A 25,649-nucleotide genomic window follows, 5' to 3' on the forward strand; every position below is an offset into this window, starting at 1 on the left:
TATTATTATTATTTTTTATATTTATAACCACATTTAAATTAAAATTAGCACTTGAACAGCTGTTTACTTTCATAAAAATCACATGGGTTCTGTTGTATTCAGTCCTATTATATCATATATGAATGCTGATGTCCATCATAGAATGCACATGTATGTAGTGCATATATATATATACACACACACACACACACATATATATATATATATATATATATACATGCATACAGTTGTGGTCAAAAGTTTACATACACCTTGCAGAATCTATTAAATGTTAATTATTTTAACAATGTACGAGGGATTATAAAAACATAGGCTACTTGTTATTTTTTATTTAGTACTGTCCTGAATAAGATATTTTACATAAAAGATGTTTACATGTAGACCACAAGACATCTTTTAAACTATCTTATTCAGGACAGTACTAAATAAATAAAAAACATGCAGTTTTTATGATTCCTCTTATTTTGTAGAAATGAAAAAGGGATTATTTTGAAGTGCTGTTCAGTTTTTGGGAGATCAAATATGTTTTTATAAGGATTGATTAACTTAATGTTAATAAACTTTGTAAATGCAATAGCTACAATTAAAATTTTATTTATATAGCACATTTAAAACAACAGCCGTTAAAGTGCTTTCCAGCAAACAATAAGTTAAACAATATAATATAACATAAACGATTAATTTTTTTATTAACAATGAATTGGCATGCAACATTTATTTAAAAAAGATTTATAGTCCATTTCGTGATGTGGTTTTAAGCATAGATATCATATAATAAAGCCTTTATTATATGATATCTATGGTTTTAAGAAGGTTAACATGCCCTGTTGCACCATCTAGTGAACTATTATGGAATAAATGGTTTCCGATAGGAACCTTTGTTCTGGCTATCTGCATCTACACGGACACATATTAGAGCGCAATCACATGGGGTTGTCAACACGACTGATGCTGCGAGTTATTTCATATTTTGCTATATCTGAATGACTTTAAACCTTTAACAAACTGAAGGCAGGAGTCGCTGCAACTATATAATTTATGTTACATTTTGCTATTTATAAAGGGTGTATTTGGTTATTCTATATGAGGTTTGTACATCTGCAGCTCTGATTCTTAAGTTAATGTAAATCAATGGTTTCATCTTATTTGTTAATTTAAATGATTATTTGACATAGAGGTTAGAATGATCAGGATATGAGTCCACCTGCCAAACGCACACAGTGACATTTTGTATATTATGTTGTCAAAGTGATGCTGCATTAAACTGGACCTCGGTTCCGTGACGTCATGGGGTCCGAGGTGCGACTGCAGGTGTGCTCGTGTTTGAGGACTCTCTCCAGCTCACGAGACTCCGGGGAGATCGTGCACGCGCTGCGCACACTCACGCACTACCTGGAGGACGACGAGTTCACGCGCCTACACTACACTCGCGCGCTTCAGGTGCTGGTGAGCGCGCAGAGCTCGCACTGGTTCAACAGATCACGTGATGATGATGAGGAGATCAAGAAGCTCTGGGATGAGATGTTCCTCAAGGGTCCACCGGACCAGACACTCCTGCTTCTGCTGGACACCATCAGCTCCACAAGGTGTGTGTGAGAGATCTGTCTATCTGTCTGTCTGTTTATCTGTGTCTGTTTGTCTATCTATATCTGTCTGTCTGTCCTTCTATCTATCTATCTATATATCTATCTATATATCCATCCATCATTTGTCTGTCCTATTGGTCTACCCATCTATCCATCTATCTGTCTAAGATATCCTTTATTATTTATGAATTAGTCATACATTTGCCTTTGATGGACAGGTTTGAATGATATACTCATGATGTGTTCTGTCTCGTACACACAGTGAGAGTGCGGGTCTGGAGCGATGTGTGTCTGTACTGGAGAAGTTCCTCTCTGCTGGTCGTCTCCAGGTGTTGCTGTGGTCCAGATGTGAGGGAGGTGGTTCCTATGCAGACACTCCTCAGCTGAGAGAGATTATCATTGGCCACCTTGCAGCTTTACCCTCCATCACCTCCAACCATCTGCACACAAACACACCTGACGCCTTCCTGCCACAGCAGTACTACCCACTGCTGGCCGCCAGCATACTGGACACACTGGAGAAGACATGCCACGCTCTCAGAGGTATCACATGTTCAGGGCGGAAAAGAAGGAACACATATTTTAATGCATCTTTGCAACCACTGCATATTTTAATGCGTCATTGCGACCACTGCATATTTTAATGCGTCATTGAATATTTTAATGCGTCATTGCGACCACTGCATATTTTAATGCGACCACTGCATATTTGAATGCGTCATTGCAACCACTGCATATTTTAATGCGACCACTGCATATTTTAATGCGTCATTGCAACCACTGCATATTTTAATGCGACCACTGCATATTTTAATGCGTCATTGCGACCACTGCATATTTTAATGCATCATTGCGACCACTGCATATTTTAATGCGACCACTGCATATTTTAATGCGTCATTGCGACCACTGCATATTTTAATGCGACCACTGAATATTTTAATGCGTCATTGCGACCACTGCATATTTTAATGCGTCATTGCGACCACTGAATATTTTAATGCGTCATTGCGACCACTGCATATTTTAATGCGTCATTGCGACCACTGCATATTTTAATGCGACCACTGCATATTTTAATGCGTCATTGCAACCACTGCATATTTTAATGCGTCATTGCAACCACTGCATATTTTAATGCGACCACTGCATATTAATGCGTCATTGCGACCACTGCATATTTTAATGCATCATTGCGACCACTGCATATTTTAATGCATCATTGCGACCACTGCATATTTTAATGCGACCACTGTATATTTTAATGCGTCATTGCGACCACTGCATATTTTAATGCGACCACTGAATATTTTAATGCGTCATTGCGACCACTGCATATTTTAATGCGACCACTGAATATTTTAATGCGTCATTGCGACCACTGCATATTTTAATGCGTCATTGCGACCACTGCATATTTTAATGCGTCATTGCGAACACTGAATATTTTAATGCGTCATTGCGACCACGGCATATTTTAATGCGTCATTGCGACCACTGCATATTTTAATGCGTCATTGCGATCACTGCATATTTTAATGCGACCACTGCATATTTTAATGCGTCATTGCGACCACTGCATATTTTAATGCGTCATTGCGATCACTGCATATTTTAATGCGACCACTGCATATTTTAATGCGTCATTGCGACCACTGCATATTTGAATGCGTCATTGCGACCACTGCATATTTTAATGCGTCATTGCGACCACTACATATTTTAACGCATCATTGCGACCACTGCATATATGAATGCATATTTGTTGTCCATCCGTCTTATTTTGCCTCACTCATGTGTATCTCTCTGATATAGCGGGACGGGACTGCTCTCTCGAGTTTGTTGCTCAGGTGTTGGGAAAAGTGTGTATTCAAGGATACAGCTGTAAGTTTCTTTTTTAAACTTTAGTAGGTTAGCTGCACTGATTGTAGTGAAACTAATTCATTTATTTTCATATTTCCACTGAATTATATGTCAACCTGCATTTGTTTCTGTGTGCATGTTTTTGTAGCTCAGATATTTGAAATACTGGCCCCCCGGCTCTCGTCTCTGACCCGCGTGGACCCGCTGTGGCAGCGTGTGACGCAGAGACTCCTGGAGAACGTTCCGGAGAGGTGCACGGAGTGTGTCATCACAGGACTCATACGCTGCCTCAGCGGGTAAGAGAGTGTGCTTGATTCCAGAGAGCAGAATGAATAGTTGTTTGTTAGTCGACTCTAACTCATATGTGTGTTTCAGGGCCACTGCTGCGTCCAGGTTGATGGGAAACCTGGTGGTGACCAATAAGAAAGCTCAGTTTGTTCTCACTCATAAACTGTTATTGCAGCAGTACCAGCATCCAGTGAGTGGCAACAGAAAATATTAAATGTCTCTAACCGCAGAACATATTATTAATAAACAAGAATGCTTCTTTCAAATCTTACAACCTTTACTAAAAAGTAATACAGGCACCATCATAATAGTAATATGATCCTATGTAAATACTATGGTATATGATTATGGTATTCAGTACCTTCATATTTACATCAAAGTACCATGGTATTCAGATACCATAATTTCTCAATTTTGAAAGCATAACTTAAGTTTGGGGTCGCTAAGATTTTTTTTATTGTCTCTTCTGCTCACCAAGGCTATATTTGTTTGATCAAAATACAGTAAAACAGTAATATTGTGAAATATTATTGCAATTCAAAATAACTGTTTTCTATTGTAATATATTTTAAAATACAATTTATTCTTGTGATCAAAGCTGAATTTTCAGCATCATTACTCCAGTCTTCAATGTCACATGATCCTTCAGAAATCATTCTTCAGTTTCAGATTTTTGTGGAATTATTTTTTTTTTTTTTTCAGGGTTCTTTGATGAATAGAAAGTTCAAAAGAACAGCATTTATTTGAAATAGAAATATTTTGTAACATTATACATTATAAATGTCTTTACTGTCACTTTTGATCAATTTAATGCATCCTTGCTGAATGAAAGCATTTCTTGAAAGGAAATCTTACTGACCACAAACGTTTGAATGATAGTGTACATGTGCATGAGATTAATAAGATGTTCTTTATTTGCATGACATGGACATTTCTTATTTTTCCTGTCTCTCTCGTTCTCCCGTACCCTTGATCTCAGACTCGGTTGGTAAAGTCTGTTCTTGGTTATTTGGCTCTGGATTCCGAGCGCCGGATGCTGCTTAAACAGGTGTGATGATCTACCGTGTTAGTTGTGCTAATCAGTCATTTTTGTATGAAATGCAAAAGAAGTTGCTTAATGAGAAGTGTGTGTGTGTAGGTCCTTCGGAGTGTGTGTCAGGTGTGGTGTAACAGCAGTGCCGTGAAACACACGTCTGTGGAACAGCAGCTGTATGTCAGTAAAGCTTTACTGCTGTGTGTGGCTTTACTCACCGATTCTGAAATACAAGAACTACGACAAGGTAATGCACAAGTGTTTGTAGATCTCAAATAAAGTTGTATCCAAATTATTTACAAGGATATTTTTCCACTTACCAGACTTTTAACTGCTCCGTTCTAGTGTATTATGAGGTTTTCTGTTCAACAGAGATGCTGCAGTGCATGCTGGGAGGTGTCCAGTGTCGTCTGGATAGCAATATTGTGCGTATTCGTCGGATGGGTATGGCCGTGGGCGAGTGTCTTAGCCATAAATTAGACACACCTGGATCACAATTAAAATTTCAGGTGAGACACTTTTAAACTGTTTGAATCTCATTCACTATTCCCTACATTACTCCACTAATATAGTCCACTTGAAGAAGTGAATGAAAACGAGTGAGCGATTTCGGACACTGAATGCGGCGGAAGTGCTTCCACTTTTCCATAGTCTGTTCTTGCTGTTAATAATCATTTGAAACATAGCAAACTGGCAGCTCCAGAAGTAATGAAAAGATTTATCTTGCACTCTGCCATTGAAACTAGCATATATAAACCTATTTAATAAGCAATTAAACATAATTAACCTGTTTGGCAGTAGACCAGTGGTTTGTAAAATGAATGGATGGATGTTTCATCTGCGGCGCCATCTTCTGGTCAGACAAGGGAATTCATTCATTGTCTCGCTACTCTCTCAGTGCATTATGGGTATTCTCTAGCCGTTGAGCATACATCAGTTGTGCACTCGTTGTTGCGGTGCATTATGGGATTAAATGAGTGCACTCGATAACATCCACTATGGTTTCGGACACCACTACAAATGACTGTCAAATAGTGTCCTGTTTAAGGAGATAGGGGCGATTTCAGACACAGCCAATGAAAACCTCTTCTGATGATGAATTACTGATCCTTACCAAACCTGAAAGCATCTTGCATATTTGCAGCAAGCTAAAGTTTTAGACGTGCCCATCATTACAACTGTGAACTTGAGATATATTAATGTTTCATTCCCTGTGTGGTTCATAGAGGGAATGAAACGTTTGACTGTTTTAATGCTAATTGAGCTGTTGTTCTGTGTCAGTATGAGCCGGATGAGGAGATCAGAGAGCTGAAGTCACTGATGGAGTCTGCATCTGTTGAGGAGGACGACGAGGAACATCAGCCTGATGCCTCCAGCAGGTAGAAGCACACACCTCACTTTACCATATTTTCTGGTTTATTAGTTGAATCTGAAATGTGCTGCAGCTTATACTCCCCTCACTCTGCAACAAATCTTATTTAACAGTATTCACAAAAGAACAATACAAGTAAAAACAAGCATAAATTATAGTGGCATAAGTTATAATAATAAAATGTGACTTGCATACTGATGCGACTTCTCTGTTTTGCAATTTTGACCAAGTGTAACTTATTTTCTGACATCTGTATGACTTGTAATTTGTTCCAGTCTTCAACCAGAGCCCAAAGTTGAGGGTTCAGAGGGTCGGTCAGTGACATCAGAGCCGGGTCGAGGGAGTGATTCTGAACTGGACAGGTACATCTACACTACCCTAAAAACACATGAGAACTGTACCTTTCTCGCTCATAACACTTAACTTGAAACGACATCACTATTCTTTTTTAAGTGATGATGATCTGACTCCATATGACATGTCAGCTGATCAGGAGAAGAAGGAATCATCTCCGCCCCGCTATGTCAGGGACTGTCTGGAAGGTGATCTAAAATTATTTATGTACTTTTATAGGTTTTTTTTTTAATAGATTTTATTTTTATATATTATATTATTTCAGTTTTCAATTTATTTTTAGTTTAATTTTAAGTAATTTTGTTATGTGCTTTTGTCAATTTTATTAGTTTTTTTTTTTCTTTTTAATATTACTATTAGGTTTATTTATTTATTTATCATTATTATTACTACTATTGTTCATCTTATATATATATATATATATATATATATATGTATGTGTATGTGTGTGTGTGTGTATATATATATGTATGTGTGTGTGTGTGTATATATATATGTATGTGTGTGTGTGTGTGTGTGTATATATATATATATATATATATATATATATATTGTATCTCTATATATATTGTATCTCTATATATATTGTATCTCTATATATATTGTATCTATATATATATATATATATCTATATATATATATATATATATATGTCTATATATATATATAAATAAATATATAAATAAATGTAAATAAATATACACACACACACAATTAATGATAATAACCTTGCAATCAAAGAACAGTCTACTTGTAATTCACGTTTTGTCTGAGAATATTATCTGCGGTTATTGTATCGGCCGTATGTTTTATTTGCAGCGTTAATGTCGTCTGATGATGCTGACAAGGTTGAACTCAGTCTGCAAGTGTTGGACTCTCTTCTTAGGAAGAACGTGAAGGCCACACAAGAGGTCAGAGGTCATCACAGCAGACTTGTAATGACTGAATCTCTTGTGTATCTCACTACTCACTGGTTTGTCTGTGTGTGTGTGGTATAGGTCAGTGTTCAGTTCAGTAAAGTGCTGCTCCACCTGGAGGACAGGTTCAACACGCCGCGCTTCCACTCGCTGCGGCAGAACGCCATGGTGGCCCTCACTGTTACCGACATTAAACCAGTAAGACATCAGACAGACGAGTACATCAGCTCAGCTCTACATAGATGCAGATGCAAGTGACCTTTTTTCCTCTCTGTAGGTTGTAGATTATTGGACGACAGAGTTCTACTCTCTCAACTACAACCTGAGACAGAGACTGGACATTCTGGAGGTCAGACTAATGTCAAAATGAATGCACACAGACAACTGACATACTTTCATCCTAAAATGCCATATTTATTCATAATTCATGTTTGCAATGATAGTTAAATGTTAGATTAGGCTAATTTTAATTACTGATGCTTATATCGAGAGAGCAGCACACTTGTTTCCAACATTGATGATAATCACAAATGTTTCTTGAGCAGCAAATCCTCCTATTAGAATGATTTCTGAAGGATCATGTGACACTGAAGACTGGAATAAATTACATTTTACAATATACTATAATAGAACACAGTTATTTTGAATTGTAGTAATATTTAACAATATTTAACAATATTAACAATATTACTGTTTTTATTGTGATGGAACAAGATTTATTGTACCTGCAACCTAAACTAACTAAACGAACACCTCTACTCTTTCAGGTCCTTGCTCTCTCTGCCCAGGAACTGTCTGAGCCAATCAGGAATAAGCACACTGGAGCTCAGCCAATCACTGCAGCAGCAGCTATAGAGCGATGTGATGACATCACACACTGGCGGCAGATCGTGGAAAAACGGATCCAGAGCAAAACCAGACGAATTAGCAAAGTGAGACAGCTTCAGAAAGGTGCTTATTGCACATCAACAGCGATTTGATGTCTAATAATGTGTTGTGTTTGTTCTGCTCAGGGTGGGACTCAACCCGTCCAAGCTGTTCCCAACGGTTATGCTCCAGTCGCTGGATTTTTCTTCTTCCCGCTGCTCAGGAATTATGACAGGTCTCTTAGTGGTTAAATATTGTGAAGAACCATGTGATAATCATCTAGAATAGTGCTAAATAAACAAGCATTATCGCAATGATTTCATGTCTCTTATAGGTCGCAGGTGACCTTTGACCTTCTGGGGAGTGATCATCTGGTGCTAGGAAGGTTGCTGCACACACTTGGGCTGCTCATGCACCTGGCCATCAATGCACCTGTAAAAGCATACACAAACACAATATGTTTTACACAATATGTACACATTTAAACAAGCTACAGGATACAGTCTTCCAACATCATTCCAGTTATCATTTTGGAAATGAATGCAGTTATTTAGGAAGATCAAGCACATTGCATTGTGGGATACAGTCTTCCAACATAGTATGCTATGTTAATGTTTACTGCACCTTTTTGTAAATGATAGGGTTTTCCATGCATAAAAAAGATTTGCATGCCGTGCACACTCACAGTATTAATTATGAGCAGTATTATAGAATGCTAATTAAATAAATGAATGTTAGGGCTGTATAATTAATTGAAATAAAACCAAAATGGCAATATGGATTTAGAGTGATTATCAAATTGCAAAGGCTGCAACTTAATGAAATACAGTATATGCACTGCGTCTTTCAGAGTGAAGCGTGGCGCTGTGTTTTACACATGAGCAGCTCATGATATTTAGTAAAACAATAATGTGTTTTTTGTACATTCAACCATGAAAACCTATTTTAGTAGAGCCCAGAAACAAAATCAAGACTTTGAAAAATGACCTAATATGGTCTCTTTAAAATGCAATTTTGATCAAATTTTTATTGTTTTTCTCAAATCATGCAACCCTATTATGAGCGATATATCCTTCATATAATCATTGGCGTCTTTTTGTCAGGTTGCATCTCAAATGGGCAGAGCTCTACTGGATTTTGTTTGGGTTGTGCGCTTCCACACTGACCAGTAAGTTGTGTTCCAGTATGCATTATATTATAAGCATACAGTATACATGTCATCTCATGCTCTCTCTTGCTTTAACTGTAGGATGGTGAGGAGGGGTGTTATGTTCGCAGTGTGTGCTGTGTTTCTGAGCATGCCCAGTGAGAACTTACTCACCGAGCTCGGTGACGACCTGATGGAGACCAGAGCCTGGCTAGCAGGTAGAGATGGTTTTTATGACTCTTTATACGTGTGAGTATTTGTATGTTATAATAAATGTGTTATTGTGTACAGATGTGGCAGAGAATGATTGTGACGCAGACTGCAGGAGTTTGGCGGTACAGAGTTTAATACTGTTGGACAAAAACCTCAAATCTCAGCTGCAGATCCCAGACACGGAAACATGACGAGTGCATCTCTCTACTTCTGATGCCTCAGATATATTATCACACGTGGCAAGAATAACAGGGGAATTTGTTCTAGAGATGCTGATAATATCACACACTTGTCTGGAGTTGTGAAGATCTGGAAGATTTTATGATTCTGACCTGATGCATCCATAATTTATGTGGCATTGCTCTTTGGATTTCATGTACTTTGTTTTTGTACTTAATGTTTTAGTGACTGTAAAATAAAGAACTCTTTATGGACATTAATATTTCTGCCCTCAAAACAATTTTTTACATTTTTGTGCTGTGATTTTTAGGGAAAAATCTCCATAATTGCTTTATAAATGGTAAAAGAGAGTTCAGATTACTACACAGATTTCTAGATCAGAAGGTCAGAGGTTCTTGCTGAAGCTCAAAATGCTGTTTGAAATATTCTCAAATCATGATTGAACACACGATCATCAGGTTTTGTTCATGTAGCTGAGCTCCAGTGCTGATGGAAAAAGAAAAATAATTAGAAAAGAAAGTAAAATTAAGGCATTTTCAATTGTGATGTCATACTTCTGGACCCCGAAGTATGAATGCAATAAGAATATGAAATTACATTAATTTAGAATTTTATTTTTTTTAACTTTCAATTCAAACCGGCTAATGTACCTCAAGAAATTAGACAAGCTTTCTGAGTGCTATTGCTTGCTCTGTCATTATGATTGTATTATTATTATTATTTTATTTGTTTTCTGTTTGTGTTTTACTTTTCTGATTGTTATTTATACATGAAATGCATTAAAATGGTCAAGTCCATCCAGATGAAGCTGGGAGTTTAAATTGTTAATTTAGGTTGTTGTTGTTGTTATTATTATTATACTGGACGGACTGTCTGTAGTGCTCCTCAAATTTACTCTGGTGATGCCTAACCTCCTTTTTTTTTTTTTTTGTACTAGAAAGCATATTTCTCTGAAAGCATTTTAGCAACAGACATACAGCAGGGTCACCAAATCCGACAAGGCAGCATAACAAGTTACCCAAATCTGTTACCCACCATTTCTTCCAGAATGGCTTTACTTTGTTACCCAAATTCTCTCTGGTGATGTAACGTTATTTATTTTATTTCCTAGAAATCATTTTAGTCTGATGTGCACAGTAGCATACAAATAGCAAGTTCACCAATTCCAAAATTGGCAGTGTAACAGATTACCGAAATCCGTTACCCCCCTTTATTTCACATAGAATAGCTTTATTGTTACCCAAATTCACTCTAATGATGTCTAACCTTCTATATTTAATATATTTAAAAAGCATTTTGCTCTGATGTGAAAAGCAACAGTCATACAGCAGGGTCAGCAAATCCGACAACAGCGTAACAAGTTACTGAAATCTGTAAATCTCCACTATTTCACACAGGACGACTTTATTTGTAACTCAAATTCACTCTGGTGATGTCTAATCTAATCTCCTGGTTACCCTAATGCCCTCCGAATCCGATTAGATTTGTTCTGACTCCGAATCACATGTGCTGAAACCATAATAACAATTAGCCATTATACTCGCTTCACTTCATTGGTTGAGACGCAACACACGCGTTTAGCCCCTATGGCAAGCCGTTTTAACTTTTATTAATTTCCAGGATATGAATTCTTGATATCAACAATTCAATTTTCACTAGTTCAAATTATAGTTATTGATATCAGGAATTAGATTTATACTAGTAACAATGGCAATTTTTGATATCAGAAATTACATTTCCACTAGTAACAATGCTAATTCTTGATTTCTGTAATTGTATTTTCACTAGTGAAATGTCACCATAGGCTGCCATTCAAAATCAATTGTTGATATCAAGAATTGATTTCTTACTAGTTGAAATTCCAATTTCACATATCAGAAATACAATTCTTTTATGGCAAGCCGTTTTAGCTTAAATTGTACCCAGCGTTACTCGTCGTACCGGTAATTGCATTTTTACTAGTAACAATTCAATTAGTGAGCTCTACAATTCAATTCTTACTAGTAGCAATTCCAATTAGAGAGCTCTACAATTGAATTTTTACTAGTAAAAAACGAATATTAATTGTTAATAATTGTTAGCCTACTAGTATAAATCTAATTCCTGATATCAGTAACTATAATTTGAACTAGTGAAAATTGAATTGTTGATATCAAGAATTCATATCCTGGAAATTAATAAAAGCAGAGCCTGTCTACGGAGAGCCTTGGCACTTCCTATTAAGTCCTATTGTATAGATCTTGGTTGCAGTTCCATTAGAATTCCACTGGAGGTGATCGCGGGCGAGTGCAGACTGAATGGGAGTCAATGGGGCTATACGGCTAAATTTGTCTCTTTCACCCGATTGCCGTTGAGAAATCTCAGATTTTATTGTAGGTTTTGCAGATTTCTTACAGGTTGAGTTGTTGTTGCCCATAACACGCTAGCATTCTGCTAATGAACGCTGATTGGTCAGTGAAGGACTGATTACGACCAGAGATACCGCTTGATGGCATCGTGGCATCCAAAGCGGGAACAGAAACAAACAAAACAAAAACTCGTCTAGCACGTGTATTTACCTGTGTCAGCTGTGTTGTCGATGCCTCGAGAGAAAAGAAAGTGCAGAGCGCGAAAGCACCAAAGCGACTGAAGGATTGCCGCAAAGCAGTATCTCTGGTCGTACGATGTGTATGACGTCATTGACACTTTAAAAGACTTTTTAAAGCAAATAAGTGACTCTAAAAAATCTAACACCCAGCAATGTGTAATTTCTTTGCATCTCCTTTTGAATACAACATTCAAATTACTAGACAAAAAATTATATCCTGAGAAAAGTGGATTTTGAGGGGTATAGCGCCATAGACCTCCATTCATTCTGCACTCGCCTGCGAGGGCCCCCGCATGGACAGAGACTTGTTACTGCAGCCAGTCCAGAAACCGGAAGTAACCAGAGAGTGCCAATTCTCTTCCTATTAGACATTCTCTGATAAAAGTTAAAACGGCTTGCCATACGCTTCTTCCTCTCGGCGTTGTCTGGGCAACCGAAAAAGACGCTTCACGGCTAAAGGCGCGTCGTAAACTTCGAAGGGCTAATTTCATTTTTTTACTGTCAAAATCATACATATGCTGCGCGAAAAACACACGGTCATAACGGCAGTGCTGAGCGAAAGAGGTCTCAGGTAAATTATTTAAACAGTCGTTATTTAAAGCGTTTTTAAAGCGGCAGGCCTCGGTGTGGATTAGCTAACACAGCTAGCGGTAGATTTACTAACATTAAACACATGTAAACAACATTCTGCATTACATTTCGCCAATGACATTAAAAAAAATCACAAGATATCTCCACAATAGTTTCCCCAGCTGTAGAAATGCATCTTATCTACAACTTTATCAGAGCAGCAAACCGTTAACTTGAGGAGTCACACCTATGTAGAAATAACGTTACCATGTTTTGCTCATAGTAACATGCTAATATCATGTTTTTGGATACTACCATATAAAGAAACCATGTTAAGTACACTACAGAACCATGTAAATACGGATGTGTATGGATATGGTAAACACACAGTTAGTATGTATCAAAATACCATGGTAACGTTATCATCTGATTCCTTCACTGTACCATAGTACCACTACAGTACTTTTCAATTTGGGCAGTTAGCCACACTAAACCATCTAGAGATGTAGTAGCTGTCATATTTAGGTTCTCAATTAATATTATCAATAGCAGATGACTGCTGTAAGTTGTGCTTTATAATACAGGCTAATCATTATTTTTGTAGATCTGTAAGTCATGGCTGTGTATTTTGATCACCGTGTGGAGGCCCCTGACAGCAGTGGAGCAGCGGTCCTCATCTCATGGCACTCCAGTGTGTGTGTGCTGGCCGTGGGCTCTGTGAATGCCTCTAGCGGAGGCTGTGTGGATCTTTACCTGCAACAGGTGTGAGATGATCTCTGCACACACACACTCACTGCTTGTTCATGCATTCTCTGCAATACTCAGGCAACTTTATAAACTAAACAATAATGTACGTTTTCAGAAATACAGTAAATACACAGCTGTTTAAAAGATGTCTACTAGATTTATTTAATCAAAAATGTAAAAATTATTGCAGTTTAAATAACTGTTTTGTGAATGTTTTTTAAGATGTAATTTATTCCTGTGATCAAAATATATATTTTTTTGTGTGAAAACTGTGGTATACATTAAAAAGTTTGGGTTATGTTTAAGAAATACAGGAAGGATCCATTAAATTGATAAAAAGTGACAATAAAGACATTCATAGTGTTACAAAAGATTATATTTGGAAATAAATGCTGTTTTTTACTTTCTATTCATCAAAGAATCCTGAGAAAAATATATCACAGTTTCCATAAAAATATCAAGTAGCACAACAACTGTTTTTAACATTGATAATAAATGTTTCTTGAGCAGCAAATCATCATATTAGAATGATTTCTGAAGGATCATGTGACACTGAAGACTGGAGTAATGATGCTGAAAATTCAGCTTTGATCACAGGACTAAATTACATTTTATAAATATATCCACATAGAAAACAGTTATTTTAAATTGTAATAATATTTCACAATATTACTGTATTTACTGTATTTTTGATTAAATAAATGCAGCCTTGGTGAGCATGAGAGACTTTTTTCAAAAACATAAAAAAACTTGAATAATCCAAACTTTTGATCAGTAGTGAATGTATTGTTTTATTATTTCAGACCTAACCTAAATAAATAAATAGTTAACGTAATATTTAATAGTTAACCAGAGATTGCTCTTTTCAATTTGAATGTTTTATTTTATAATAAAGGTCCAAAATTCTTTTATGAAATAGTATCAGTGATGACGTTGAATGTGCTCTGTAATATCTGTGTGTGTCTGTTTGTGTCATTAGGGAGAGCATGTTGAGCTGTGTCATGTGGAACGGGGATTCAGCCCTTCGTTGTTGCAGTGGCACCCGACTAAACCCCTGCTGGCGGTGGGGTGGGAGACGGGCGAGACCATTCTCCTCTCACACCCCTCCGGAGAACACACACCCCTGCCCAACAACACACACACCGCCTGCATCACAGTGCTGGAGTGGAGCAGTAACGGCAGCAGATTGGTCACGGGGGATCAGGTCACACACATTCACCTCCATTCCATACGTATATTTAAATATATATAATGTAATAAATGCTAAAGTGAGTGTATGTTGTAGGCAGGTGTAATGGCGGTGTGGAGAGTGGACGCTAGAGGGAAACTGCAGGGATCTCCTCTGATTAAACATGACTACAGTAAACCACTGACGTGCTGCATCTTCAGACCTACAGCGCCTGCTGAGTGAGTCTCGTTTAACCACATCAATACCATGAACAGTTTAGTGTCAGTAATGTTCTAGCTGGACTAGAGAGGAAGTTTTAAGTTGTATTTCAGTTAAATTGCATATGAATCATTACTGTGAACTGACTGGATCTTTGACCTTAGTTTCCCTTGTGAAAAAGAAGTGCATAATTGAATGTGCACTTGTTGTGTACCTTAAACATGTATTTTAAAAAAATATATACTTGCAGATAATATAATATTAATGAAATAAAAGGCCACTTTAGGGGTTAGTTTACCCCAAAATGAAAATTCTGTCATTAATTACACATCCTCATGTCGTTCCAATCTTCAGAACACAAATGAAGATCTTTTTAATGCAATCTGAGAGCTTTCTGTCCCTCCATGTACTTAGACTACACTCTCATGACTTAACACACTTAAGAACACTTTAAAGTAAAACTTTTCATTTGACAATTATTACAAAGTGCACTTTTTATAAGTACATTTTAAATCATTATGTTTTAATAATCTTTTTGCCATGCTTTTATTTAAATGCATTGACTAACATACTAAAGCACATGTAAAGTACTTGATTATAATTTTAACTGTGTTTTTTTATATTACATGTAAAGTTAATATTTTGTCAATGTACTAAATTGCAACTTGATCATACAAATGTGCCATTACAAATATATGTAAATACATGACAGACAAGTTTTAATTGGAATGACATTCAAATATATTTTAGTTAACCTTAAATGCTTTTCAGTATATTCGGCTGTACACTTTAACCATATTTCAAAAGCAATAGAAGTAACTATGTAATTACACCTTAATATAGACTTAAGTGTTACTGTAAGTGGGTCAAAAAGCCATCTAAATTTCAGCTAATTGCATTTTATATAAATGCAAACTATAATACGTCTTCATTTAATTGAAAGTAACATTCAATTGAGTGTCTGAAAACATTACATTAAGTTTCTTTTAAAGTATATTAAGTACTCTTTTTAAAAGTATGCTACAGTTTACCTCTTTTTCACAAGGGTTGCTACACTGTGTATCCACTTCTTATTGTTAGTTGCTTTGGTAAGAAAGTATCTATCCGTTATAAGAATCCTACTGAGTGTGTTTAAATTTTTCTGTAGGGATGTGGCGATGCTGGCCCGCGCTGCTGTTAGCGGGGATGAAAGCGCTCTGGACATGTTTAACTGGAAGAAGAGCAATAAAGGAGCAGTGTTTGCGCTGGGATCACAGGAAGGACTGGCCTTCTACATCAGTGCAGCTGATGGTGAGAGACACAGGACGTTTACTGATGATGATGTGCAGTCACTCTGGGTTTGTTCTAACCGTGTGTGTGTGTGTTTTAGGGAGCGTGTACAGCGTGGATGAGCAGGCGCGCAGTGTGGCGTTGCTGTCTGTTGAGAGTGCGGTACAGAAGATGTGGTACTCTAAGAGGAGAGCTGTTCTCGCCGTGGTGACTGAATCTCTGCTGCTCTCTCAGTTCAGTGTTGGGCCAGAAGGGTTCACTCAGGAGATCAGTAAGGTAACAACCAATCAGATAACACCTCATATACAAGGGCTTTACGAATCAGATATCAGTATACTGCTGCAAAAACCAGACAAACATCAGATTGCTGAGATAAATGTGTGTGTGTGTGTTAGTGTTATTTTAATAGTATTAAGATACTGTTATAGTATCTCAATAATAAGTTTAAATTTGTTTTTTAATATTTTATTTCAATTTTAGTTAACTATAATAACCCTGGTGTGTGTGCAGGTGAAGCTCAGTAGCAGAGGTGGGCAGCACACAGACATTGTGTGGACAGAAAATGGTTTGCTCATCACAGCATCAGGAGAACAACACATCAGGTTATCATAAAATTTTAGTCTTCTGTGTTTGCTTTTACAGTGTATATAAAAGTATTTCATAGTTTCTCAACAGATGCCCTGAAATGTTCTCAGTGTTCTGATGATGGTGTGTGTGTTTGTATAGGTTGTGGGATGTGGAGTTGGACGATCATTACGCTCTGTCGCTGGATGAGTCTCTGGGCTTTGAGAAAGGAGAGCTGCTCAACTGTGTGTCCTTTTGCATTTCTAAACGTAAGACTTTCACTGTGACAACTCTATCTCTATACATCACTTATCTGAAATAGAAAGCTTTTGTAACATTATACACTACTGTTCAAAAGTTTGGGGTCAGGAAGAATTTTAATAAAAAAACATTTTTGGAAAGAAATGAATACTTTTACTCCGCAAGGATACAAAAGATTTAATGCTTTGAACTGTCTATTCATTAAAAGAATCTTGAAAAAAAATTGCACACAACTGTTTTCAACATTGATAATAATCAGAAATGTTTCTTGAGCATCAAATCATCATATTAGAATAATTTCTGAAGGATCATGTGACACTGAAGACTGGATTAAAAAATAAAATTGTAAAATATTGAAATAGAAAAAAGTTGAAACACAAGTTTTGATAAATGTTTTGCAAAAACAAGAAAAAAAGTATTATGTAGTTTAGTTTATCAAGTAAATATGTCTTGTTTTAAAGATATTTAGATATTTGTACTGAAAAAAAATCACAAAAATATCATATTTGATAGAATGAGTTCTTTATGATCTGGTAAAGCATTGTACTTGCAACGCTAAGGTCATTAGTTTGATTCCCAGGGTGTGCTTGTGCTGATAAAACATATAGCTTAAATTCACTGTATATACCTTTAGATAAAATATTATGTAAATGTGCATATGATTTTCTGCTCACCATTTTGACATGCTTGACTTGCAGCCTTGTATGTTTAATTTGAATGGGATAAGGAAATGTTTAAGGCTATGTGTTTTTATTCAGAACTAATCTGATCTTCATTTGCAGAAGTTCTTGCGGCAGGTACCAGCATGGGCCGTGTTGCTCTGTGGCACATGGTGACGGTGAGCGATCAGAAAGGTGACACAAAAACACAGTGGAAACTCCAGACACCAGCAGAGGTGGAAGGAAACATCTCACAGCTTCAGGTACAGCATCCTTCTGAGGTGTATTCAGGAATATTTCCTGTTAAAAATACCAATAATGTATATAAACTCATTATAAATATAACATGAATTACTAGCATGTCTGAAGTCTCTCTCCCGTGTCTGTCTGTCTGCAGTGGGGCTCGAGCTCTCATCTGTTGGCCGTGTGCAGCAGCAGCTGTGTGGTGATTCTGTCAGAACATGTGATGTGTTCTCATTACAGCCAGCAGATAGCAGCAGTGCAGCTCACACCAACACAGCTCAGCCTGGCCAACTTCAACACCAACACACACATCACCTTCCACACAGACACACACATCAGAGCCGTGCAAGTCACCAAGGTAACACATTCACGCAAATCCCTTTTCTAGTCTTTCCTCGTTCTAATTATCACCTCATTCTACAAACATATTGTAATGACTTTACCATAAACATTCAAGAGTCAGCATCATTGTTCACAAGATGATATTGTAGACTCAGTCTTTTTTAATGCCAGATCAGTGAAATTTATTTCCACAATTTTGCAGAACAAGAAAATAAATTTATATATAAAATAAAACATTTATACATTTATTATATTTAATATGTATTTATATGCAAAATAAATAAATAAATCCACATTATTTGTGTTTCTACAGGATCTGGTTGCGGTGTGGAATGGGAAATGTATCACAGTGTATGAGCCATCAGGACAAACACTACACAGCACAGGTACTAATACCACATGACAGATGTGCAGCACCACACTGTGAACTCATTTTCTGATGAATTCTGTTGTTTTTTCATCAGGTTCTTTCCAGTGTGAGTCTGCTGCTCTTGCGTTACATGATGAAAACATTTATACCATAGAACCCAACCGCGTCCAGATCCGCACACCACAGGTACACACACACACACAGAAGTGATGTTCTTAAACACACTTATGCACACAAACTCTACACTCACGTACACATTCTTTAACATATGAAAATACACATTGTACACAGTGAATGTTCACATTTCCAAGTTTGTGTTTCTTAAGTGTATGTGTGTGTGTCCAGGGCACAGTGAAACAGTTGCTGGTGTTTTCTGAAGTGGAAGGAAACCCGACACTGCTGAGTGTGTGTGGGTCTCACCTGGCTGTGGGAACAGATACGTCTCACGTCAGAGTCTTTAACCTCACACGCAGGTAAACACACACACTCAGTTCTACACAAACATGTGTAAATGTATATATGTGTGTATAATGTGTGTGTGTGTGTGTTTGTGTGCACAGGGAGGCCAAACCCTTGGGCGTCACAAAGAACCTCTGTGAGCTCATTCCTGACCTGGGCGCTCTGAGATCAGTCAAATGCAACGCCAGCGGCAGTCAACTGAGCGTCCTCGTTACACAGGTACAGAAAAAGTACCTGTATATAAAAAGTATATAATGGAAAACAGGATTTTGCTCTTTTGAATTACAAGTTTGATGCTCACAATGAAAGTCGACCAAGATAATTTTGGTCTAAACTGCAACTAAACTAAACTGCAGAAATGCAGCAAGTTGAAAATGGTCATGAAAAACTTAATCATGGCTGTAAGAAACCTTGACTAAATAATAAAAAATAAACATTGTGTGATTTAGATAATTTAATTTAGTGCTGTCAACCAATTAAAAATGTAACTAATTAATCGCACATTTTTCTGTAATTAATTGATGAAGATGGTATATTTTGAATATTTGTTTAATGGCTTCTTTTTAAGAAATATTATGAAGTATAGAGAACTAATACTGCTACTGATGTCTCTATTAAATGGATTTTTTCTCAATTTCTAGGGATGAAATTTGTAACATTACAGTATAATTGAAATCTGTCAGTTAATTTTACCCGCACTTAGTTTATTTAGCACATTCACTTTGAATGCTGTCCAGGTAAGAAAATTAAAGGTTAACACTTGGTATCACTTTATTATGTAAGGATCAATCCTCTTGATACAACGTCAGTAATGCAAGTATTTACACTTATTTTCACAATTACACCTGCATGTCTTAATCATTGAGATAAGCACATTACTGACAGACTCAAAAACCGGCTGCCAAACGGAGCTTGAAACACGCTATAGTTAGATAGATAGATCCTTTAATATGTCTATGTTTTGTTTTGTGCATCGTAGGTGAACGGGCGGCCAGATAACAAAGTGTATTTCTATGACATCGAGCTGGACACGCTGTCTTACTTCGACTTTTTCACAGGGAGGCCAGAGAGCAGTCTCGCACTGTCCGACGACAGTCAAAGGTACCGTTGCGTGGTCTCACAGGAATAGAGATGATGCAAGTGCATAAAAATAAGCAATCTTTCATTGTGAAAAATTATTTAAATTTAAGAACTCGATGCGAGGGGGAGTTGGCCGCCCGCTGCCCTGTTTCTCAGTTCTGGGACGAGAATGAGCCACGTCTGTTTGTGTGTGAAACAGTTCCTGTGAACTCTGACCTCCTCAGAAGTAGCCAATCACAAACAGAGAAGGTAAACCACTACATAATGAAAATGAAATGAATTAGTTTAACCTGTTAGCTGGTCTTTATATATATATATAATTTTTTGACATTTTAATTTTATTTCTTGGAATTTGAAAATTTAAAACTGAAGGCATTATGAGGGCTAAATAAATGAGTTAAAATATACTTAAAACGTTTTTTGTTTTCCCTGACAGGAGGACGTGATGGTGGTGACGTTCTTTGTGACACAGGAACACGGTCTCCTCCTGCAGGACTCGCAGCCTAAACCAGCTGCGCTGCTCTCTCTGCTGGCTCTAGATACACCGTATTACTATTATATTTGTAAGGTATGAACACACAGGAACCCTTCATTCCCCTCTTCCTGCTTCTCTGTGAATCTTTATGCATCTCTATTTCTCACCCCTTTACATACATTTTTCTGTATTTCTTGCATGCATCCTTTTATTTTTCTTATTCTGATTTTCCTTCTGACTGTCCTGCTGCTCTTAAGCTCTTATTTCGGAGGGGAGGACTCGTTCTCCCTGAAGTGAGTACCATCACAATCGCCCAGCGGTCATTTGGCAAAAGAATCATCCATTTGATTCACGTCGCTCTTTCTCTCTTCATTCACCTTTCTGAATTTGGTTCAAAAAGAGTGTTTGCGTTTTGCTAAAGGTTTATCGTTAATGAATGTTTCTCTCTGTCCTCTCAGCTGAGTGAGGGTGGAGATCAGGGCCAGGCGGTCTCAACTCCTGCCGAAGCGCCCCAGGTGCCGTCGGCCCCTCAGATGGTGGTACGACGAGCCCTACGAGACTTTGTGGGGTTGGAGAGCTGCGAGAAGCAGACCCGAGACGCCATGCTGAACTTCAGCTTCTACCTCACTATAGGGGACATGGACGAAGCATTTAAAGCCATCAAACTCATCAAAAGGTACATGTACTCGTGCACTCACATCTTACCAACCAGAGCAATGAGCTTTATCAGTGTTTGAGCTTTTGAGTTGATCAGAGTATGTTCAAACCTCACAAGAGCTGATCTGTGAACTTGTGACCTTGATCAAGATACAACCTCAGGTTACTCCAAAACAACAGAACCTATAAGAAGTGTACGTCCAAGTCACTTCAAGGTATTTTTAATCACTTTTTTAAATAATAAGTAATCAGATTTCATACTTTTAGGGACACTTTTTTTCATTCAGCCTACTCTACTTTTTAATTGTTTTTCTATGTAAACGTGCTAGAAAGATGTCTTCGACTTCTTTTCAGCGCCTTGTGCATGAATACTGCATTTTAAGACGCCATGTCAGGTTAAAAGTAGTTTAAAAAACCGCACCTTATTTTCCATTTAACAGCGCCAAACTGCTTCAGATGTCAGCACTTATTTTTTGTACATATCAAAGTACTTCTACTAATGTACTACGTATCAAAGACTAGATGCGTGTGACCTTTAGTATATGAAATTATAGTTGTGTGATAATAGATGTTGTGTTTTTATACCTAGTGAGCTGCATACATGAATTTAATGGCCAAAAAACTACTATAGTGGAAGATTCTGATATGTATAGAGCAGGATGATCGATTGCCAATTACTCAAAATCAGTGTTATTGTTAACTTAAAACTATTAAAAATGTCTTTGATTAAAATAAAGATTAGATGAAAAACCTAAAAGCTTAACAATTACAAATGTTTCCTTGATAACTAACTGATATAAAATGTTAGAAGTAAAAAAAGAAATAAATATCAGTTAATGCTAAATATAAATATATGTGTATTTATATATATATGTAAATAAAAAAAGCTAATTCAAAATACTACATAATATAGTATTATATAAATGATAGTAAAGTAACACTGCTCAGAATTCTCAAAATATTTAAAAATGTCAGCAGATGAAAGGTAATTGGCTGATGCTAATAATCTCAAAAAATCGAAATATTTTCTAGTTTTTGAAACACAAACACGAGTCGCTGTGAGTGAGTGAAACATCCTCTGCGTTCTGCCTGCCTGCATTCTGGGTGTGTGAGGAGGAGGACGTGCCAGATGGCATGCTTACCATTGACCAGCCGTTACAGTGAAAAGGGAGATGTTATGAAAATGATCTTTATCATAAAAATGATTTACTAATGATAAATGAGGTAACGGTGAGCCAGGCATATATATTGTATGTGTGTTGTCATTGGTTTCAGACAATACAAAATGCAGTTCCAGTCATATTTCCAGAGAGGATATAGTGATCTAAACAGACACGCACACACACTGCCGTCTCCCGGTTTAAATCAAATACACAGAAAGGGCTTTGTGTGTTTCATGTTTATAATGGGAATTGTAATTGTACTTCGCGTGCTTGTAAGGTTACTGGTGTTTATATGTAGGTGTGTGTAGCGGCTTCCTAAAAGACGCCTTGTGTGTATGAGAGCACTACCGTAAAAGACACAGATTTCCATGACTGTATGGGGTGTGTGTACTGTACATTCCGGCTGTATTGTTTTAGTTCATTTTAGCAACAGATGAAATGCGGAGGAGAGGAAAAGAGCTTGAGCTGAGTGATCTATTGATTCCTATCTTTAACAATTAAATTCTCAAGAACTGTGACGGATCCCTGTAACACATACTGGCAGATTTTTTTTAATGGCCTTCTTTAGAAGCAGGGCAGGGTGCAAACAGCGCGCTTTTCGGCGCCTCCCGCTTTTTTCACGTCAGTTTGGGTGACTTGTGTGAATCGTGCAGATCCGAAGTTTTTTTTTTTTAAGGAGGGGGGTGGGGTGGTTTGAGAGGGTCTGATTATAATTTAACCAACAGTAATTCTGGATTGTGTCCACCAACAAGTAAATAGGAAATAAGCGAATCAGAACACTGCGCGCCAAACAAGCAGTATGTGCGCAAGCGTGAACCACTAGTGTTTCTGTCTCACTCTGGATCTGCCACTGCATCACATTTCTCTCTGCGTGGCGTGGAGTGTCCGTTTTTATGTCGGCTCTCATGTTAACTGGTTAGAGCACAATGCCTGCGTGACACACACACTTCTCGAGCCGCGCCGAAACCGCGTGCTAGAAATAGAACCGCAACCGACGCCTATTTTTCACGCGACACGCAAGAGTGTTGGAAGTTTTCAGACAAAACAGAAGGCGCAAAAACATATTAATAAATTACATTTTGATGCTTGAAAGTCTCTCGGTTTTTGACAAATGCATATATAATTGTAATTTAAAAAATAGGCCTAATTATCGATTTTCAAATATTGCCCCTGTCAATAGGCCTACAGAACGAAATATTCTGTAGCCTATTTTGACCTTAAAACAGCCGACGTTGTCTTTGCTGTATCAGGCTATATAATATGTTTAACATCCAAATGTAGATGGTCTGTCGGCGCACAGAGCCACGCAGTCGCAGACAGCACGTGAAGTTCGTGAACACCGAATTCCCTTTTCTTTCTTATCTATTTGTGTTTGAACAGACATGTGCACGAAAAAATAAGCCAGTGTCCGTCTCAACGAGTTTCCCCGTAAACGCAGTCAAAATAAAACGGATGCGTGCCATTACCGGTATTAGATACGCGCATTCGTCTTAAAGGGACAGCACCCAATATACCTGCAGCTGTTTGTGTCACCAAAGTTAATCAAACAACAAAAGAGAAAGAGAAAAATCACGTTTTGTCAAAAGATAAACTGTATTAATACTTAATACAGTTAATTTACCTGAAAAACATAAAGCACTGCTTTATTTCTCGTGTATTTGTGTTTTATTGTATTTATATTTGTATTTTGTTTATTAGTTTTTATGCAAATGCACTAGGCCTACCCTACACAATTACCCCAATCATCCTAGAATTATTAATTCTTTACAAAAAGAGCTATTCAAATCATCAGGTGAAATTGTTTTCAGGAAGTAGCAGTAAAGCAAGAAGAAGTGCAAGATAGTTTTTCTAAATTTCATTTAACTAAATTTTCATGTGCCTATAGGGGTGGGTTGGGGATGGTGGCAATGTAGTATCTGGATATTTGCCGCGGGACGAGGGCTTCGATTACCTCTCTCTTTTTTGACCATACATGTGTTTGCACCCCTGTAGAAGGTTAGTTCACCTAATAGTGAAAATTCGGTCATTTATATATGCACCTTCATATCATTTCAAATCTGTATGATTTTCTCGAAACAATAAAAGCAAGTGATCAGAAGCTGTGAAGCTCTAAATAAGAATTAAAAGGCACCTTTAAAGTATGATAAAAGTATTTTCCTTATGACTTGTGTGCTATATTCCTATAAGTAATACACAGATATATTCAATATGGCATATCAAGATACATCATATTTGCAAGTCATTTCGCCATGCCATGTATGAATGAGGAAGCAAGGTTTCAGAATTACAACAGAAAATAAATGTTTAAGTTCGGTCTGTTTCTCACGCAGAGCTATTGTATGACTTCAAAAGACTTGGAATATAATGCACGCGTCATATGCACCACTTTTATTATATGTTTTGGTGCTTTTTTGTCTTATTTGGAGATTGACAAGACAAACCCTGGTGACTTCATGCTTTCACTGTATGGGAAAGAGCAAGTGTGAATACAATAAAATACAAAAAAATTGACCAAAGCTGATTTCTTGATAAATTGTCAATAAAATAACTAAGAATAAAAAGCAGGAATATCAGTTCACCTCATACATTCATGTAATGTTCTACATATGCATATATTAATTATATGAATGTATGATGTGTCTATATACAGCTCCATTTAAAAGTTTTTTATGTTATTTAAAAGAAGTCTATTATCAAAAATACAGTAAAAAAGTAATATTTTTTTAAATATTATTACACTTTAAAAAAATAGTGTTTTCTATTGTAATATATTTTAAAATGTAATTTATTCCTGTGATCAAAGTCCAGTCTTCAGTGTCACATGATCCTTCAGAAATCATTCTAATATGATGTTTTGCTGCTCAAGAAACATTTCTTATTATTATTAATAATGTTTTTTAACATTACTATTATTATTATTATGTTGAAAACAGTTGTGCTGCTTAATATACTTGTGGGAAACGTGAAACATTTTGTTAAAAAACTTTGTGCATGAT

General features: G+C 36.9%; 2 protein-coding genes across 3 annotated transcripts in view; both read left to right on the plus strand.

Annotated features, from left to right (window-relative positions):
• The first annotated feature begins 895 nt into the window (after positions 1-895).
• Positions 896-10,080, plus strand: telo2 (TEL2, telomere maintenance 2, homolog). Its single transcript, XM_084102325.1, has 21 exons — positions 896-1,088; positions 1,250-1,586; positions 1,849-2,129; positions 3,402-3,470; positions 3,598-3,745; positions 3,825-3,927; positions 4,717-4,785; positions 4,876-5,017; positions 5,143-5,279; positions 6,052-6,149; positions 6,418-6,504; positions 6,596-6,684; positions 7,316-7,407; positions 7,495-7,611; positions 7,691-7,762; positions 8,181-8,345; positions 8,427-8,515; positions 8,615-8,714; positions 9,384-9,448; positions 9,530-9,645; positions 9,719-10,080. Exons 2-21 carry the CDS (start codon positions 1,288-1,290, stop codon positions 9,829-9,831), a joined length of 2,451 nt encoding a protein of 816 aa, XP_083958451.1. The 5' UTR covers positions 896-1,088; positions 1,250-1,287; the 3' UTR covers positions 9,832-10,080.
• A 2,740-nt stretch (positions 10,081-12,820) lies between these two features.
• ift140 (intraflagellar transport 140 homolog (Chlamydomonas)) overlaps positions 12,821-25,649 on the plus strand; it is a 30,476-nt gene continuing 17,647 nt past the window's right edge. Inside the window, exons 1-19 of one of the 2 annotated variants that reach the window (XM_084102899.1) lie at positions 12,828-12,978; positions 13,582-13,739; positions 14,704-14,928; positions 15,010-15,131; positions 16,259-16,401; positions 16,481-16,656; positions 16,891-16,982; positions 17,107-17,213; positions 17,988-18,127; positions 18,262-18,465; positions 18,763-18,835; positions 18,914-19,005; positions 19,165-19,292; positions 19,380-19,497; positions 20,258-20,379; positions 20,469-20,607; positions 20,795-20,926; positions 21,091-21,126; positions 21,292-21,509. In XM_084102899.1, coding sequence (XP_083959025.1) covers positions 13,593-13,739; positions 14,704-14,928; positions 15,010-15,131; positions 16,259-16,401; positions 16,481-16,656; positions 16,891-16,982; positions 17,107-17,213; positions 17,988-18,127; positions 18,262-18,465; positions 18,763-18,835; positions 18,914-19,005; positions 19,165-19,292; positions 19,380-19,497; positions 20,258-20,379; positions 20,469-20,607; positions 20,795-20,926; positions 21,091-21,126; positions 21,292-21,509 — 2,414 coding nt within the window. In that variant the 5' untranslated portion in view covers positions 12,828-12,978; positions 13,582-13,592. Of the gene's footprint in view, positions 12,979-13,581; positions 13,740-14,703; positions 14,929-15,009; positions 15,132-16,258; positions 16,402-16,480; positions 16,657-16,890; positions 16,983-17,106; positions 17,214-17,987; positions 18,128-18,261; positions 18,466-18,762; positions 18,836-18,913; positions 19,006-19,164; positions 19,293-19,379; positions 19,498-20,257; positions 20,380-20,468; positions 20,608-20,794; positions 20,927-21,090; positions 21,127-21,291; positions 21,510-25,649 lie in introns of both variants that reach the window. The other variant, XM_084102900.1, reaches the window with a different exon arrangement.

The sequence above is a fragment of the Abramis brama genome (genome assembly GCF_963993115.1).
Source record: "Abramis brama genome assembly, chromosome: 24".
NCBI classification, from domain to species: Eukaryota; Metazoa; Chordata; class Actinopteri; order Cypriniformes; family Leuciscidae; genus Abramis; species Abramis brama.